General features: G+C 32.4%; 3 protein-coding genes across 7 annotated transcripts; all 3 read right to left on the bottom strand.

The window, feature by feature from the left end:
• Positions 1–225: 225 nt before the first annotated feature.
• LOC110628874 lies at positions 226–3816 on the bottom strand. 3 transcript variants are annotated; one of them, XM_043962222.1, is made up of 4 exons: positions 3661–3801; positions 3227–3430; positions 1794–2420; positions 226–507 (listed from the first exon to the last, which is right to left on the bottom strand). In XM_043962222.1, the coding sequence occupies exons 3-4, from the start codon at positions 2360–2362 to the stop codon at positions 501–503; spliced, it is 576 nt and encodes a 191-aa protein (XP_043818157.1). In that variant the 5' UTR covers positions 2363–2420; positions 3227–3430; positions 3661–3801; the 3' UTR covers positions 226–500. The 3 variants fall into 3 exon arrangements, with proteins under 3 accessions (XP_043818157.1, XP_021631389.1, XP_021631390.1); XM_021775697.2 differs by lacking the exon at positions 3227–3430 and having other exon boundaries at positions 3661–3816; XM_021775698.2 differs by lacking the exon at positions 3227–3430 and having other exon boundaries at positions 1794–2415; positions 3661–3816.
• Positions 3817–5544: 1728 nt separating this feature from the next.
• On the bottom strand, positions 5545–10386 carry LOC110627307 (ribonuclease P protein subunit p25-like protein). Of its 3 annotated transcripts, none has more exons than XM_021773571.2 (9): positions 10029–10386; positions 9727–9849; positions 9419–9499; positions 9249–9337; positions 9081–9155; positions 8107–8168; positions 7955–8014; positions 7256–7447; positions 5545–5964 (listed from the first exon to the last, which is right to left on the bottom strand). In XM_021773571.2, exons 2-9 carry the CDS (start codon positions 9847–9849, stop codon positions 5882–5884), a joined length of 765 nt encoding a protein of 254 aa, XP_021629263.1. In that variant the 5' UTR covers positions 10029–10386; the 3' UTR covers positions 5545–5881. The 3 variants fall into 3 exon arrangements, with proteins under 3 accessions (XP_021629263.1, XP_021629262.1, XP_021629261.1); XM_021773570.2 differs by having other exon boundaries at positions 5545–5973; positions 9727–9852; positions 10029–10384; XM_021773569.2 differs by having other exon boundaries at positions 5545–5973; positions 10029–10380.
• A 1404-nt stretch (positions 10387–11790) lies between these two features.
• On the bottom strand, positions 11791–18140 carry LOC110627320 (protein LIKE COV 2). The gene is made up of 7 exons (XM_021773585.2): positions 17924–18140; positions 16808–16860; positions 16613–16722; positions 15107–15274; positions 14343–14440; positions 12895–13021; positions 11791–12130 (listed from the first exon to the last, which is right to left on the bottom strand). Exons 1-7 carry the CDS (start codon positions 18038–18040, stop codon positions 12030–12032), a joined length of 774 nt encoding a protein of 257 aa, XP_021629277.1. The 5' UTR covers positions 18041–18140; the 3' UTR covers positions 11791–12029.
• Between the last annotated feature and the right edge of the window lie 1003 nt (positions 18141–19143).

Genomic DNA, 19143 nt, shown 5'->3' with positions numbered 1-19143 from the left:
ATGGGAAGGATGCGCCAAAGAAGTGAATGCCAAACGAATTGAGCAGGAAAACATTATCATCAACCATACCCAACACCCCCACCCCAAAACCCAAAAATAAATAAATAAACAAACAAATAAAAAGCAGCCGCATACTAACAACTAGAATAGCACAAAATGGGAATTTGAAGGTACAACTCCGTGTGTGTGTGAGAGAGAGAGAGAGAGGGGGGATAATAATCAAACTGAAAGTATCTGATTATATATTTATTCTGCTCACAAGAACTTGGGTAAAATTGTCTAGCAAAATTAAAGAAATTTGTCAAGCATAAATTGCAACATGTACATGAAATTCAAATATGACATCCATGCCAAACAGCAAATGGAGTATGAAACTGCACCAGCAGTTGCTGCCCGACGATAACCAAAAAGCTTCAATCTTGAACAATAAATGGGATTTGACGTACTGATTCAAGTTTCCTTTTGAATGTCAAATCCATTCAACTACTCAACCAAGCCTGTCAAGTTCTGCGAAAAATGGGAATTTATGAACAAATAAAAATCATAAGTGATAAAAGCAAACATCAAAGTTGCAATTTGGTTAAATCTACTTGAAGAATGGAACAGAAAGAAAGAGTGATACTAGCATGAGATGCACACAGTCAAAAAAAAATAATGTTGATCAAGAATCAACGCATGAAGTTCCCCCGCATTCACCTTTATATCAGACAATATAATCACTACAAGTCGGTCAAAAAGAAGGATACAATTTTTTGGGAAGGCACTTACAAGGCAACGTAACAAAAATGAGAATTCATGAATGCTTTACCATGATAATTAATATATCTCTAAGCACTTACCTTGTATCACTGACTTAAAAGATGAACTAACCCAATGTGAGATATCAACATCAAATTTCACAACTTTATATATGCATCCATCAAACCATATAATGCACACAGAAGAATCCATACCATTCTACTGGTAGGAATTTACACCACACTAATTCATAGTTCAAATAAATGTCACCGTCTACAGGACAATGTAGCACCATTCAAGTGACCACTTAGATGCACCAAGGTTACATGAACACTAGCTGCATCACAAAATTTCCTAAATGATTCTCACCCATTGTTAAAACTCTTTCGTGAAGGATATTGCCAATGACTAATTCAAGCATTAATTGGTCATTACATCTCTCAAAAAATGTGTCTGCAAAAGATATTTTCAACTTTCTTAAAACAGATGGGTACCTATACTCTATGAAGAAAGGTTTCACATCATTTATAAATCAATAAAGTTCTATTTTTGCAGATAATTGTTTAGAAGGGAGTCTATCATGCTTGAATGAGTCTATAGCTATTAGAGTACCTCGCACATATTCTACCCCATCAACTTTTGTCATTGCTTTTGTGCTGTTACTCTTCCTTTTCAATTTACTAACAACAAAATTTATATAATAACCAAACAAAAGGATATTCAGGTAATCAACAACTAAATCACATGAATAACAGCATCAGTTTCATGCCTTCAAAGCCTAATTGCCATGTAAGGATTAACACCACTAAAATAACAGAGAACTTTGTCTAATGATGAAAAATCAGCCAACCTCATTCAGAAAGGTGTCCTTAATCAAGAAGTTTGTTCTACACAGACGCACAGTATTGGCCAACAAAATAAGTTTAAACTTGTTTCAACAGATACTAAAGAAACTGATTAATATTGAGATCACATAATTCAACAAGCAGCCATAACCAGTAGAAGCACCACATGTGACAAAACAGAAGGGAAGGGAGTTACTCATATAAACAAACCTTGGAGAACCTGCATTGATATTCCTGTGAAGAATGTGAGCACCACCAGAATCCCCACCATCAATCAACTCTCTCAACCCCAAAGTTGCCATTTTCTTCTCTTCCTTCTCCTCTTCTTCTTCCTTGTATACCTTACCCAGCAACCTCTCAAAGTAGTTCCCATATATATACTCGGGAGCATATCCATTCTCTTCATCAAACAGCATAATATGCCCATGCCACTCCCACACTCGATAATCTGATCCCGTTTCCTCATGAATCCCAACACATATGTGATGTTCACCAATTGTAACTGCCTGACCCGAGTTGGGTTTCAATGAATCACCCTTACCTGACAAGATGAGTTTAATGATTTCCCTCTCAAGCTTGGATTCTTCTTTTGCGAGTTGGGTTCTGGAATCAGAGCTATCATCATCAGAGTAACTGTTGGCAGCATCAAAGAGGAGGTCCTCAAGAGACTCAGAGAGGAAGGGGTTATTGGTAGAATTTGGAGGGTGGATTTGGAGGCGTCCCATTAGGGTTTGGAGCAGGAGATTGTCAAAATTGGAGGAATTGGTGAATGAGCTCATGGTGTTTGTTTTAGGCTTTAGCCTCAGTGATCAGAGAACAATAGAATTAAGTACTGATCTACAAAAAAACATGTTATTAGAGACTTCCATTAGTACGGTTGCAAAAGAACATGACCTCTTGGAAAGAAAAGCCATAGAAGATAAAGCTGTAAAGTAATATTTGGTAGAGGATAAATCACAAAGTTAAAGAAAATGATGAAACAGCCGTAAAAAGTCAAGAAATTTATATCCATGTATTTACCATATTTACTAAAATATTTGGTTACTAAAATAGATGGCTACTTAAATAGACAGTTATTTATGATCGATTAATATCATAACAGAACCATTGCTGTCAAAATCATGAGTTGACTCTCAATGTATATATACTCTGATCAAGTAAAATCAAGTTAAACTGTGTTTTTGTCAATGGTGAGAAATATTCAAGTTTACAAGTTTAAAATTTTATCTATTTGAATCCTTCTAATTTTACAATCTTTTTTTCATGCATGTATACAACCACTATTTGCTTACTTTGACACCTTTTTTTCTACGTTTAAATTGTATAAATGAAATTTTAAAAAAAATTGCTTGACTACTATTATGTGCTAACAAAATAATCATTCATATAAATATTAAATTTATATATTGAAATTATGTTATTATTATTAATAAATACGAGCTTAATTTTGCATATGAACCTTAAACAAATATTAACTAATGAATTTAACAGTAAAACAGCAGAAACTGGTCTAAAACTTTTAACGAGTTGCCTCCAACCAGTGAGTTGCAGCACTCAAAGTGTGTCGCATTACAAATACACAAATTGATAACTACAAGTAATGAAAATGTGATTTGAATATCATTAAATCAAAATTCAGATACCATTAAACCACATCCTCCACAGATAGAACAAGCCGCATTCCTGTAGGCCACGAGTAATTTGATCCTACACTAATTCATCACTTCCTCCTTTTCTAGCTAAATAGTCGGTTGTTATTTGAAAACCCAAGATGATGGATAGTATTAGCAAGTAATCAGAACCAAAGAAGAGATCAAGGAGTTAACAACCATGTACCTCTATATAGACTGCATCAGTATATGAAATACACACAAAAAAAAAAGGAAGTTAAGGATTGCGCAGAGATAGATTCACCAAAAGCAAAATCAGAGAATTGGAGAATAGATAAGAAGAATCAGATATTTCATAAAATTAAAGGAATTAAAAGGCAAGAACAAGTGGATGTACAAGATATTAAGCATGCACCTTCAGAGAGACAAAGATAGAAAAGAAACGAAGGGAAGGGTTGAGAACGAACCTTCGGATGTATAGAGAGGATTGAGGAGGATGGCGGCGGCGGTTCCTTCGCCGACGATGGATAAAACCCAGCCGCAATTGAAAGAGTTGCAAAAGATATCGAGAACGAGAGGGGAGAAAAGGAGAATTCCAATTGAGCAACGAGCAGGAGTGGGGAGGTTTAATCAAAGGTTTAGGGAGAAAAACGGTGTCGTTTACTTTGTAAGTAAAAGGATAGGATCGCGGCACGTGACTTTGAAGATATTTGTTGACTTGTGTTAACCGTATTAAAATGAATTAAATATCTATTTATTGAAATTTTATTTTTCTAAAAATAAATATAGTTAGTGAGAAATATTATTGATTGTGATGAAAATAATTTAAAAATTTATCACCTAAATTGAAAATGTTCTGAGTGTTAATTGATGAGTGGTGCTTTTAGATCTGTGATTTCTTCGGATGACACAGTTAGATTATGAGATTGTTTGATAGTTTAAGCGGTTTTCTTCAATTTTTTGCAGTTTAAATATTAGGTGTTGAGTGATTTTTCAATGGATGGTTTAAAAATTTTTTTTTAATTTAAATAATTTAAATAGTATAAAGACGGTGTCTAAGTTGTGAACCGAACTTCTAATTTTCTCTAATGAATGGGTGAAGTTGTTGTACTCATTTGCTCCCTCTTGAACTTATACTATTATCCATTGTTATTGGACTTTCAATGCAACCTCCTTTCCATATAAAGGCAAAGTTGTAATTACATAGATAATAGAGAGGAGTGAAATGTTACACGTGTTACAATCATGGGAGGGGCACATATTTAACTTTTATTAAGCCATCACTAAACACAGTAATTGGCTCTTAATCTCCCCATATTTTTCATCAAAAATAATTTATTTTTATTGTTTAATTTTAATTTAAAAATAAAATATATTAATAAATTTATATAGACCTTTAGTAAGATTTTTAAAATATAAAAATATTTTTCTGAAAAAATTTAATTTTTCTATTAATTATGAAAAAAATTGTATGTTAACTAATTTTCTTAATATCCTAAATACCAGAAAAATATGAATATTTTATGTGAAACAAACTTACCCTATCCATTGGTCCAATTTTGAGCCAGCTAAAACTACTCAAAAATCACTTTTGAAGGCCTCTAGTCGATAACTAGATCCACTCCACAGATCAGTTGTCCTCTCCTTTGATTCAGCTTGTAGAATCAAACTTGCCCATGATTTTCTTCAAATTGTAACTATATCGATCAAATCCAAAACCAAAATCAGTCAAATTATTTTAATATTTCATCAACCAACTGGAACTGTTTGTTAGGAGAATCAGTTATAGAACTTCTCTCTTTGAACCAGGATTAAAACCAACCTAGAACCATCCGATTTAAATTGTTAGTTCCGAACCAAAACATGCTCTATTCAAATTTTGTCCCTTTTTAAAATTGAAACAATAAATTTATATTAGTTTTTTTAATTTGTTATATTAAAAAGGAAATATAAAAATAAAAAAATAGAAATTTCTTTCAATTCTGAAATTTCAATATATATACATTTCTTATTTGCTATATTTATACATTTTATTATTATTGAATATTATTTTATCTTTAATTATTTATATATTGATATATTATCTGTCGGTTAATTATTAATTTAATTAACTATGTTGAACCATAACCTCTTTTTGAATCGAAACCACTTCAAACCATAAAGCCGAACAAACCAGCATTTCTTGCCCGAAACTGATTGAAACCAGCCGACAGGATCTTTGTAGAATTCTTCAAAAGCTGACTTAAACCTTTCCTCAGAAGAATTATAGGAGTTGATGAATGGTAAAAATCACAAATTGGGAAGTTTGCATTGACATTGCTAAAGAACATTAAAATTAATGAGAAGTTCAATTAAAATCAGCATGCAGCATATCTATTTTTGTTATTAAGAATAAAAGAATGTACTGCTCTATCATTCCTTTATAGGGGGAGAAAACAAAACATTTACAACCTTACCCAGTATGCTAAACATCTGATCAGCAATAATAAACTACAAAAATAATCCTACTCCATAACCTACACAGAGACAAAACTGCAAGCAGCATGGCTTCTACACTTTCAAAACTCTAAACTTAAGGACAATGCCCGTAAATTATCACCAAATTTACCAAGACAAAAAGCAGAGCAGGCATCCATGTAAAACTTTTCAACTGCACACCTAATATTATAGTTTCCCCAGAGATGCTGCTCAGGCAGCTCCTGCTTGGTCAGGGCCCTCAGATCTGAAAGTACGACCACGCCCACGGCCCCTTCCCCTGCCACGACCACGCCCTGCAAAACCTTCAAGCGACATTCAATATATTATTTTTCACTTTTTACCAAAATAACCAAATGCATTTTTTTTCTAAAATAGAGAGAATAACTATCTTCAAGCCTTGACTATGTCAAAATTCATAATAATTCACATGAGCAAATTTAAAAATTCATTAAAACTAGAGATTAAGTTTTTTAATATTATTTAGAAGAATTACAATTAAACTATTTTAAAAGTGGAAAGTAATAGATTCTGAGAAAGACCGACTCCTATCTTGCCAAATCTTAGATGATGTGGCATATAATGTGATTAATAAATTAGATATCAATTTGACCATTAGCCTCAACAGCACAAGATAAAAAGGTTTTCTATAGCAAAAGCTTTCATTTGGAAGACTTGAAAAACACCCTTTCTAAAGATTATGGGGGTAAATATCATTTGAACTATGCTCAAGTTTTTCGAGAAGTAATAGATAGAACAGTATATGCATACAGTGCCAGATATTAAAAATGTTCAAACCTAAATTTGAACTGAGAAAATTCACTCACAGGACAGTTCATAACTAAGCTTATGAATCATTTAGAGCAATATAAGAACATGGTATACTCTGAAGTATTGTAAAGACAGACATTTCAACTTAAAACCAGTGGCACAGCATAGTGTGTAGATTTTTCATTTCCAAATGCTGCCACAAGTTCACTTCATGGTAACAGTTCTACCATCCACGGATAAGGTCACAAATTCTAAAAGCTAATGGCACTCATCATCCATTCTAAAAACAATAAAACAAACAACATGAAGTTCTTCTTTACATAGAAAATGAGGCATCGATTTCAGAAAGCAATCAGAAAGAACCAATGTCAGATAACATTCAGAGATAATCATCTCTCTCCTTAATTTTTGTAAGTTCAGTAGTAACTATAGAAGCTCTTGTTGCTCAAAACAGCACACTATCACAATGAAGTAGAACTGTAACCTAAGATAATGGTAATGCAAGACTTGAATATGTGTAAAATAGTGGTTTGCATTCTTATCATTGCCATTGTTACACAGCCATCTACAAGAAGAGAGAACCTAATTTGTTCAAATTTTATTGTGCTAGTTCATAAAAAATGAACTCCCTTTCTATAGTTAGGAAATGTTTCATTAGCGATAACAGATGATAACAGATGCAAAATAATTAATCAGAAAATTCAGGGGCCAAGTTCAGCAAAAGTATCAATTGCAATTCAGGTAATAGAACACAAAAAGACTCTAGTCCAAGGGGGAGGAAATAGAGGTTTTATATCACTAGTTCTAGAAACTTACCGCGACCAGGGGCAGGCAGAGCATCAAATTCACCATAATCATAGTAACCACTTGATTGACCCCCAAATCCTCGCCCTCGACCACGGCCACGGCCTCGGAAAAAACGGCCTCTTCCACGACCTCGGCCTCTGCCTCCATAACCACGCCCACCATCCCAACCATCACCATTATAATCTCCTACATTGTAATTCCCTACAAATACATAATCATAAAACTGATTAAGCCAGGCCGAATGGGAAACAGAAGTCTATGAACATGGCATCACTAGAAGAACATGAAGTCTCCTATCACATCCAAAGAACACATGGAGTTTGATACTCAGGACTTAAACCAAGTTTTTTTACTTCCTTTTGTTTAAAATGCATTTAATGGATGTAAATCTTTGATAGATTGAAATGAATCACACTTAGAACAACTGGAATAATTCAAGATGAAAAACAAACATAAGATGTACCAACAGAACGACCAAAAATTAGAAAACTAAATGCAATCACCAAAAGAAGGATTAATCTATACCCCCATGTGGTCCGTGATGATGTGATAATGATGCTAAACTATAATCGGAAAACTAACAAATTATTGCAGACGTTTTGCTTATGGGTGCAAAACCATCCACTTAGATCTCTATACCATATGCAACAAAAAAGTATAACATCAATAAATGGAATATTCTGTAGAAGCAGTATGCTCTAGCTCTACCTCTGCCCCTTCCTCTTCCCCAACTCCCACGTCCTCTTCCTCGTATTATTGGCGAGCCTTCTGAATTAGATGAAAGTAAAGAATACAAATCAATTCTATTTCTAGTAGCTGAAAAAAGCTTCATATATAAATAGAAAAGGTTGTCACTCCACCTCCTTCATCTTCAAATTCATTCAATGGCTTCACTTGATCAACTGGAAGAGGAGGTTGATATCTGCATTGGAAGATTATTAGGAATGCTCTCAATAGCAACAAATGAAGTTTCAAGGTCACAACTCCAATTCAAAGAACAATAACGGCCCCAGAGGCCATATGAAAATAAGAATATTTCAAATTCACAAAAAAAGGTGCCCAATAAAATATAACAAGAAAAGCAAAAGTTTATACAACTCAATTCAACACAATTATAACTCAATCCCAAACTAATTGAGATAGGCCATATGGATCCTTTTGAATAGAAGTTTACACATGATACTATAATCATACACAGTCCATGAAGCACTACCAATTAAATTTAATATAGACTTGGTGTCTACCAGCCCACCCACTTGAAATAGACTTTTGGAGTACACAAACCATAACTATTTTGGATCACCATGTGTTTATCATGAAAATGAACATGTTCCTCAGGCACACTTGAATACAAAGGTGCTATTTTGTATACATGAACACTCAACAAGTTCAGCAAATCACCAAGTTTTATTTCAACAGCATAGAGAAATGTATACCCCAAAACTAAAAAGCAAAAGAGCTTCATTGCAGATTTGACAGCAGCACAATCAATTAAAAAGCCCAATCCTGAAAGATCACGTGCATATGATATTAAAAAAAGGACACCACATTCATATCAATTGTTTATGTGTGCAAATTTTAGCAATACTACCAGAAAAACGCAGGCAGCTTTACATGGTAAATGCAAAAAATTATATGTATATAAATATATATATTACCAATCACTCTCCAGTTATAACTATGCCACACCCAACCCTAAAACTGAAATAACATTGCCTATAACCTTATTTATAATCATCACTGTCTATGCACCGTATACCCCAATGACAAAACACCAATACAGTTACATTGCAAACAGAGTCATGGCATTCACTGCCTGGTAAACTAAAATTACCCTGTGGAGGATGTATCCAGCTCCTTCTTTGAAAAAGTGATTGTGATCATTGAAACATGTCGAGTAGTCTCAAGACTGCAAGAAAAGAGAAGCAATTACTGCACTATCTACACAATGAAAATGCAATTTGCGAAATACTCGGTAGAATAAATGTCAGAAGTTACATACGGAAGAAGGCCTTCTTCCAGTGGCTCCCACATGTCAGTTATATCAGTTGATTCAATAGCAGTGTTCTGATGCAGACCAACAATTCTTCTCTGTAAGGAGATAAGACGATGAATGATGAGAGAGGAGACAGATAGACATAGAGAAGGCAACAGTGAGATCCCTCATCCCACCTTAATTAACTCTGCGATCATCACTGTCTTGTTTATAGCTCTGCCCATGGCTTTAAGAATTATTTCGTTGGACCCTTTCTCCTGTATACACGCAAACACAAAGAAATTTATACTACACAAGCTGTTTATCAAACACAAAGGCCCGTCATTTATACTAAAGGTGGGAACAGGTAGAGTAATTGCTGCAATTCTGTTTGAGAATTAAAAATCTTCAAAGAAGCATTAAATATTCGTCAAAGTTTTCAATCAATATGTTCAAAACACATTATAAGAAGCAAGTTGTATACCCAAACGAGAGAGTGAATTACCTGGAGGAGAGTGGTGGCATAGGTAATATAATTTCTCATCCTGCCCTGAGTGGTAATGCGAATCTCATTCTCATTTATTGGCGTTTCCGCCTTAGGCTTCTCAATCCTCTGGTACCTATCCATCTGCTACACAGAATAAAGCTCCTCAATAAAAACACTTATTTGGATAATTAACAAAAAAAACCAAAATCAAGCGATTGATTATAAGAAACACCTTCGAGACAGAAATTTCTATATCAAGAAAAAAAAATTACTACGAAACAAGAGAATCAAGATTAGGGTTTTAGAGGACAATCAATTACAGTGAGTGTGAATCAAACAGTTACAGAGACTACGCAAACCACTCTCCCGCTGGCTCTGGCGCTCCGTTGGCCAATCGTTGGAGTGCAGCTTTGTCTACGGAGAAGATAATCTACAGATTGAAAAGAGTTTTTTATATATTGGGCATTATGAAGAAATGGAAGAAATGAAGTGAAGAGCTTAAGCAGAAGGGAAGCAGTGAAGTTTGAGATATGATTGGAGAAGAAAAAGGATAACCAAAGCAGTTCAGAGAGAGTAGGGCTTTGTGATCCCGGTCTTCTCGCCTTCTAGACCGGCACAAAGGTTGAAGATCTCACTTCATCGTTGTAAAGCCCACTCTCACTCTTTTCCCTTTAGGCTTAAGCCCACTCCATATTTAGCACTTGTGAGGATTAACAACTGATGAAAATTTGAGTTAAAAATCATAAATTTGTCATACATTTAAATTTGCAAAACTAACGATAATTAAATATAGATTAATTATATTAAAAAATAATTTTACTTATTAATAAATATACGTTAAATTTACTTAGAAAACTTTTGACTTTCGGCATCCCCGGTTTTGATCACTCTGAATGGAGAAATTATTATAATATGAGAAGATTTGTTGCCTGTGGTTTGGTCTTCGTATTGTGTATTTAATGCCGGCTCACTAGTTGTTAGTGATCTTTTCTGCATGCTGTGGTTGAGGTTCTTCTCCTTTTCCGTGTATATTTATATATGCATTCGTTTATGGGATAATCTTCTCCAAACATAGTGTTCATGTCAGCATTTACAAGCGGTTGCAGCCACCATAGCCATTTGGCGTTGAGTTTCAAGTGTCAAAAAAATTATGTATCTTTTTAAATGCTGTTGAAAAAAAAAAATGATGTTTTAAAGTTTTTAAAGAATTTTTATAATTAAATTATATTATAATTAGTTTTTAATATTGAGTAATTACTACATTAAGTAAAATGTTTTCGTTTTTCAAATTCGAGTACCCAATTGCTTCACAGTAAAAAAGTTAATGGAAATAATAAACAGTAAAATCCATAATAGGACGCCCCCACTACACCATTCCCAAATACATAACCTTAATTGCGAGTGAAGCTGACACCCTCTTCTACGCTATTTGTTGGAATACATATTTATCTGCATTAAAATTTTACTTATCACGACACAATTATCTTTTACTCAGCGTGATAGTAGAATTAATATGACTAGTTCAAAGAGAAAAAAATAGTCTTTTGCTTTAGCATCGCAAGCCTCTCCAATCTTTGCAGACAAAAACCAAAACCAACCACATAGGCCAACTAAAATAAACGCCGAAAATATAACCAGTCAGGCAACACTTCGCCAGAGTCTGGTTTACAATCAAAATGGAATGGATCGATTCAATCTGAAATCAAAACTATATCAAAATTGATCAAGATCAAATTGACAAAAATCATTATTAGAATAAAACAAAACCAACTAATTCAATTTAAGCATTTCAAAGGAAAAGCTAATATACACCCAATCTAGATAAATTCAAGAATAAGTCCACATCAATTAAGTCTAAAATTTTTTAAAAGAGATCTTATTTAAAAAGCCATTAGATTTAATGAAAACTAAATCAGACCGAAGTAAATTGAAACAAAATTAAAATCAAAATTAAAAATGAACCAAAATCGAGAGGAACCTTATAATTCCGTCCCAACTCCGTAAACCATGAACTGGAACTGCCAAGTCCAACCCGATGGACACAAGTTTCAAGTATATTTTCTAAAAACATAGATTTTGAAATTTTTGATAAATAATATCTCAATTTGATTTGAAGAGAAATCGTATATAAATACATTTACAACTCTAATGGAATTTTTGTTCATTTGACACCAATTACAGTGCACACAACAATCCTAAGGCTCAGGCTCAGTTGTACAGACAACAAACCTTATCCAAGCTTTGCTGGCCACAAAAATCACTTCAATATTAGCCCAATGGGAAATGGAAGTAACTGCAGAATAGGTTCTTGCTTGGTGCCATCACACAATCCTGTTCAAAGGAATTCTTTCACTTTGTCTAGCAATCCGTTGCAGAGGTGTAATCATTTGTGGCATTGTCATACCTCCAGAGACGATGATCTCTGCATTATTACCAGCAACGCATGAAATAAGTCTAAAAAGGAACATTTGTAACTAACAGAAATTGTACATATATGATAGGGATCACCTCGCCATTTTAACAATCTCAAGGCTTGATTTCACCAGATAACCAATGGGTGATTGAATTGAAATCAATTGCGAAGTTCCTTAAGCAAATTGGAAACTAAAAGGGGAAACACTTGAAACAAGACTTTGTGTTTTATATCATTGGATAATAAATGGAGTTATACTCCGCTAAAATTTTGACAAAAAGTACAAATAAGAAACTATCCAATAACCATATGTTACCTTACATCTTGCTTGGATTGGAGGCAAAATGAAAGAAGAAAAAAAATAAGATTGGAAAATAAGAGACTTTTCCACTCATTACTACATTAGCAAGAAGGAAAATAAGAGGAAAAATAATAAGCTATGAGAAATAAATTTGTGGAACCCATAAATGACTCTCTAAATTTTGGAGAGAGAGCATGGTAAAATTACAATTTTATACTTATAATAATAATTTTAATTGTAAATATAACGGTCAAAATAGATATTTTACTATTCAATGAGTTACTTTTCTCTTTTATTTTCCTTCTTAATATCAAAACCAGGGAATGAAAATAAATTCATTTTCATTTTCATTTTCCTCCATTTTATTTCCTTTTCCCGCTAAAATTTTCTTAGTGTTCAATGAAAACCACAAAAGATGCCTACACCATTTCATATAATGTAGGAAATGGCTCTTTCAAGAACAAAAACATACCTATGCCTTCTCGAATTGACAGATTTGGTCTTATGATGTCCTTAGAGTTCACAAGGAATATATCACCAATATATAGATGGTTTGTTGGGACAAAAACACTACACAATTCTTCATCTTCATTATCTTTCTGCAGTCAACAAACAAGAATAGAACATAATGTACAAATAAAAAAGTAAAAATAAAAAGTAGCCCTGAAACACAACAAACACTAAAATAATGTGTTTTTGTATTTCATCACATAAACATAGATAACCATCATGACACAATTCTTTTGTGGATGAACAACGCTGACACCACATAAAGTTGTAGATATTCTCATATTCAAAAGAAGAAAACATTTTGTCACATGCACTGCACATGACAATTTGTAATACTTCTCTTTAAATAATAATTAGTAATACTTAACACACAAAAAATGTGCAACACTATACTAATATTTTTTTTATTTTTTAATTTTTGATATTCTATTTGAATTGCAATTTTAACTTCTCTAAATCATTTTGTGAAGCACTCTTGTTTGGACAAGAAGGTCAGCTGTGGAGGGAGGGGGGACTAGTTGTAGGTGGAGCCTTGCCCCTCCTCCCAGCCACTCTAACATCTCTTTGTATAGGTATATTTATTTGGGAAAAAAAATATTCTATTGTAGTTATTTGTCCCCTAAAAAATATATTACTTTATGATGATATAAGGGAATGTTAGAATTATTTATTTCTCATCATAAATTTAATGAATTCTTTTACCATTAATACCCTCCACGAAAAAATTAACATCGCCCTCTAATATGCAACATTTACCAGTTAAAATATATATGTATAAAAAATGAGCATAATTAAATATTTTTTGAATTATTTTATACATAATATTGGCCCTCTCCAAAAAAATTAACTCTGGAATTGGAGGAGGTTCCTTCAAGTAAAATACAGGAAAAAAAACTGAGAGGAAAAAAAAAAATAAAACAATTTTTATTACCGCCAAATCAGAATACTGTAATTAACTTCAATTGGGAAAAAAGTAGTGACAAGGACTAATTAGTAAATCTCTCTACTTTCACTTTCCAATTGGAATGAAAAGGTCAAGATAGCCCAAACTAAAATCCACTTCCATAATTTTGACTCCCCTACCTTTCACCTTTTCCAAAACAAGAAAAGTTTCCTTGAGACTAGATAGAATAATCCTTGATACTTAAGGCCTCCCATCCCATGCTTGATCTCAAGGAGGAAAATAAAAAGGGAAAAGAAAAAAGAGTAATGACCAAATATAGTATGGACAATTTGTATCTATTGCCACTTGCATTTGTTACGGTAATACAATATCATGGTGGGAGCTTAATATCACATTCACAACAAATGGACTGAATGAATGGGAAAACTTAGTCTCAAGATGTCACTTATATATAAACGTAAAACTTATCCCTTTGCAATATAATGCACATCATAAGACAGAAGTACCTGAAGGATAACTGTAGATGTGATGAAACCAAAAGCATATTCACCAACACGAGGATGACGGATAATTGCAACCTCTTTAAATGCTGTGGTATTCTGATCTGTAGAGGAGACATGGATATCAATATCAAGTAAACCAATTTTAACACATGAAAATGCTTAAATAAATAACAACTGGTCCCAATACACTGGAATTAAAGGAAAAAAAGACTCGAGTCAAATGACATTTACAAAGTTTTTCAGGATGGGTCTGTTGCAGTGATGAGGACAAAGCTTGTCAACTTAAAATTGGATAAAAAAAAATTCCAACTTTGTGAAACACAACAATTTGCAGAGAAAAATTAGTCCACCATACCCATAGTCCTAAGAAATTAAAGAGCCCAATGCTAAAGCAAATCATGGTTAAGTATGTCAAAGATTTCTACCATGCCCATCTGAAATAAAAGGTTCAACCAATTAAGTGAAATCATCATTGACAATAGACAATACTTGGCAATGTTTCCACTTTTGGAGGCAATTTGTAATTAAATAAGTAGTTAGCATATAGTTTAGAACTCAGGCAGAGTGAGCCAAATAGCAAAATAAATCCCAAGGATGAAGACGGTCTGTAAGATAACAGGATACAAGTAATAATAACATGTTAAACTAACTAGAGTAAGAAAATATGTGCACACTGCACAGCCTTAAGCAACTTCCATGCCCTGTGTACAAATATAATTGCATTTCCAGATGCCTTTGTGAAATTAATAAAGGGACATTCGATTAACCTGGAGAAACTGCAGCGCTAATTTGTTTGGATGCTGAATATAAGTGCTTAACAAAGGGCATTCGCTTTATGAACCATTCCCCAAGCCAGAAAACAGTGGAGCCTATCCATGATGAAACAAAAACACCAACGAAGAATACAAATACCAGAGATGTGACAAATCCAAGTCCTGCATGGCAGACCAAGTACTTTGAAGTGTATAATACAAACATTAAATATATAATTTAAAAACAAAAAAAAAAAGAAAATCATAATATAGTATCTATATATTTCCAGGTAAAAAGCATGTTGTTCAGAAAGATTTTATAATTAGCCAAACTTACACTTTCACCGAATAATTGTCATTTCAAAATAAATGTGTTGTAGTGTAATATCTTGAAATACAGTAACATAAACTTCAAAGCTAACATTATCCAGAGACATCTATTTTCCCTCTTTGACTTTCATAGCAATGTTGGGTAGCACATAGATGAAAATGATGTCATTCTATGCAACCTTTCCCAGATAATTTACATCTATGAGAAACACAAAGGAAGTGTAGCATGAAGACTCATGACAAAAATCTAATTAACTCATTTAAAATTACAAGGAACAATATGCTATTTGGTTTGAGGAATGGAAAGAATAATAGAAATTTGTGCTATTTGAATAGTTACTTTTCACTTGTATGTTGAATTTATATCAAATTAATTTAAAAGAGTTATTTGTTTTCTAAAATAGTTATTGGACATTTTAAATTTTAATGTTTAAAAAAAAAAACCTTCAAATTATATAATAACTATTCCATGAATTAATATTGCATTTTTAATTTGAACAAAAGCTAAGAAATTGCTAATCAACATGCACTAGCCATGCCATTGAAACAAATGAACCCTAAATATTCAACCACCATAAACACAGTTATTCTGATATTTTTACTCTCAAAGAATAATTTCTTTGCATTCATTGTAAAATAATAAGCTTAAAGTAATAGTATGTTATAAATGAAAGTAATAAATATACAATTGTGAGCAATTCCTGTTTCTATTTTAAGATTTTCTCAGTATCATGAATTTACAATTTTTTTTCCAAGTAACTGAATTCAGAGGAACAAAAGGTTGCACTTGCACCATTCTATAAGAAGTTTTTGACAAGACATACAGTAGAGTATCCCTTCTTTAAAATACTCAAATAACACTGCAGACTTTGATAAATATGGCCAACCCATAAATCATGATGAGGACATTACCAAATAAATCGTCTAGAATGTCACGTGTAAGCATTGAGATAAAGTAAACAATAACACTTTGCTTATTCTGCAAGACATGATTTAGGATTCTGAGAAGAACAAACCAACTCCCAGTATTCCAGTCTTTGATTTATTCTTATCAATATTGCTGTTTTCCTTCTTTATATGACTAAGTTATGTGTTTTGGGACAAAATATAAGCCTCTTGCATTAAATTGAAGTTATCAACGAGATATTGCAGTATCACATAAAATTACAACCTTTGGACAAAACTACCTACCAAATATGTCAATGCCAAGCCGTTCATAAATTGGACTGAAGAAACCATCAACAAACTGAATAAGCCACCATGTAATAAAGAATGTTACAGCTATGGGGAAAAGTACAACACTGCAATTTCACAATGCAACAAAATATTAGGCTTGATATATCAAAAGAAGTTTAGAACATTTCAAGTAGTAGTTACGCTCCTTACCATCCAGTCATAAACTTCTTTGAGACCCAACTTTGGAGAACATAACAACAAGCCTGAACAAATGAATGGAACGAAAATATCATATATGAAAACTTGGCATGATCATTTTTTACATAAACCTCATGAATTTGCATACATGAGAAAATAAGCTTTCACAAGGTTAAAGCTTATGTCATTTTTAATTCACACATAAATGATTGGAATTGACTCTAATTCTTATATCAAAGTTTGAAACGACACAAATTTCCACATGCATTTAAGAGGAAGTTTGGGTTTGAACTTGCACGAATTCTCAATTTAATTAAGCTTCAGTCACCCCCCCCCCCCCCCAAACCTCTTTTTCTTTTTTATCTTCTTATTTTTTTTATTTATTTATTTATTTTTGTTGAGGAGGATGGTTGTATATCCATTGCTATTCTTAATAATACTGATAAAATGGTATGAACTACTGAACAATGGAGCTCTCATTGGTGGCCGAGGTGTCAGCTTCTGCAAATACGTATATTCCTTCGATTTTCCTTTTCTCTCCTAGTCGTGGATTTCCTAATGTAACGTCTCTATAAGTTGCATTACACATATATAACAAAATTAATTAGGCCATACCTTGTCAAATTCCATTTCTAGCAGAGAGTAATTTTAACAAGAAAATGCAAAGCTGTATTACAACAATGTCTCCATGATTCAATAACATTTACCTTGCCGACAACAATATATCCATTTACAGTTTATAAAATATTATTTGATAAACTCAAGCTTCACAATTAAAACAACCTAACGTTTGCTGTACACAACCGTACTGGCTTTACCCTCTGCAGAACGTCTTAATCACTGTTCACAAATTTTGTTCTGGAAATCATTATAATCTGAAACATTACAATTTTCCTGTTTTGATTAAATGCCATATTATACATCTACCACACAATGATCAATCTCCGAATCATAATTAGCCACCTAAATCATAGAAAATTCTAAAAAAATCTTAAAATAAAAATATAAACTACATCAATGGCTACCAAGAGGTGAAATGTATAGATCCATGAATGCTAAATCTAACAAACAATGGCAGTGAAAATAAATAGAAATCAAACAGTTGAATCTCAAGAAATAAAAGCGGACCTCACGAGTGGAGGAATTGGAGGAAGGGGGAGACTTGGCAGAATCCTCGGGATCGTCGCCGGTATTGTCGGGGTGGCTGAGAGGAATGGAAGTGGATTCTTCTTTTTCTTCGGGCATATCGGAGATTGAGAGAGTTTTCCGGTGTGGTTCCTGTGTTGAATGAGGAAATGGAGGCGAGTCAAGAGGAAACAACTACAGGTAGGTGAGAAGGTGGTGAAATGGACCGGTGGTGGTTTAAAATCTTATTAACCAAGCCAAACCGTGAATGAATAGAGCTATAAAAATAGGATATTTTTGCAAGCCCAAGCAATCCCATGCGACTTTGCGAAGGGTTACTTTGCTTGATAAATAAATAAATATATATATATATTATAAAATTATTATGAATGGTGATTTATAAAAAAAAAATATTATTTAATTTTTATAATGCCAACAAAATTAGTTTTGCTATTGAAAAGTAAATTAAAATGTTTTTTTATAAAATTGCATATATTAATTCTCAACACATTTATTTGTATATTATAAAAAAATAATATTAATTATTAAATTTCTTAAAAATTTTATTAATATTAATTAATTGATAAAAAATTATTTATTTATAGGTGTAATAAATATTTATATTATATTTATTGATTGTAATTTTTAATAACCACTCGATTCGTTAGGAGAGAATAAGTTTTAATAAAAAAAATTTTAAATCTGTTTTTTAGTGAAATCTCTATAGCTTAATATCGGCTTATCAATCTCTTAGCAGATAATTCAGTTTTATGGTGATGGATTATTATGTGGAATCTATTAAATCATTAATTAATTATATTTAGTATATAAATAATAAAAATTTAAAATGCTTTCATATTTAGAAAAGAGTAATTTTGAAATTAAAAAAAAAACTCCTTTTACATTAAAATAAATAGAATTACGTTTCTAAAAATTAGATCTACATTTTAATGTATTTTTTAAATTATATAAATTAATTCGTTAATTTTTTATATTATAAAAAATAAATTTTAATTTTTTTAAAAAAATTATTATAAAATTTTAAAATTATGGTATATAAAAAATTTTCTAATGTAGGTAGTATCTTTTTACTCATATTGAGATGTTTGAATTTGATTTATGCTCGTTAAAAAAAATGATTTAAGATAAAATGTTATTTTTGTATTTTGATTTGTTTATGTTAAAATTTTTACGTTTAATATGAATAATTTTATAATAAACTA

The sequence above is a fragment of the Manihot esculenta genome, chromosome 12 (genome assembly GCF_001659605.2).
Source record: "Manihot esculenta cultivar AM560-2 chromosome 12, M.esculenta_v8, whole genome shotgun sequence".
Taxonomy (NCBI): domain Eukaryota; kingdom Viridiplantae; phylum Streptophyta; class Magnoliopsida; order Malpighiales; family Euphorbiaceae; genus Manihot; species Manihot esculenta.
Note: the sequence above shows the minus strand (reverse complement) of the source record. Positions and strands in the feature narration are given on the sequence as shown.

Bases quoted from the DNA above. Each gene is read 5' to 3' on its own strand.
- LOC110628874 (XM_021775697.2), bottom strand. From the start codon at position 2,362: ATGAGCTCATTCACCAATTCCTCCAATTTTGACAATCTCCTGCTCCAA.
- LOC110627320 (XM_021773585.2), bottom strand. From the start codon at position 18,040: ATGCCCGAAGAAAAAGAAGAATCCACTTCCATTCCTCTCAGCCACCCC. The intron at 16,861-17,923 runs GTCCGCTTTTAT...TCATTTGTTCAG, and splicing joins CCAATTCCTCCACTCGTGAG to GCTTGTTGTTATGTTCTCCA. The intron at 13,022-14,342 runs GTACTTCTGTCT...TGTTGACTGCAG, and splicing joins CATCTACAGTTATCCTTCAG to AAAGATAATGAAGATGAAGA.
- LOC110627307 (XM_021773570.2), bottom strand. From the start codon at position 9,849: ATGGATAGGTACCAGAGGATTGAGAAGCCTAAGGCGGAAACGCCAATA. The intron at 9,156-9,248 runs GTATGTAACTTC...CTTTTCTTGCAG, and splicing joins CTGGAAGAAGGCCTTCTTCC to TCTTGAGACTACTCGACATG. The intron at 8,015-8,106 runs GTGGAGTGACAA...CATCTAATTCAG, and splicing joins TGAATTTGAAGATGAAGGAG to AAGGCTCGCCAATAATACGA.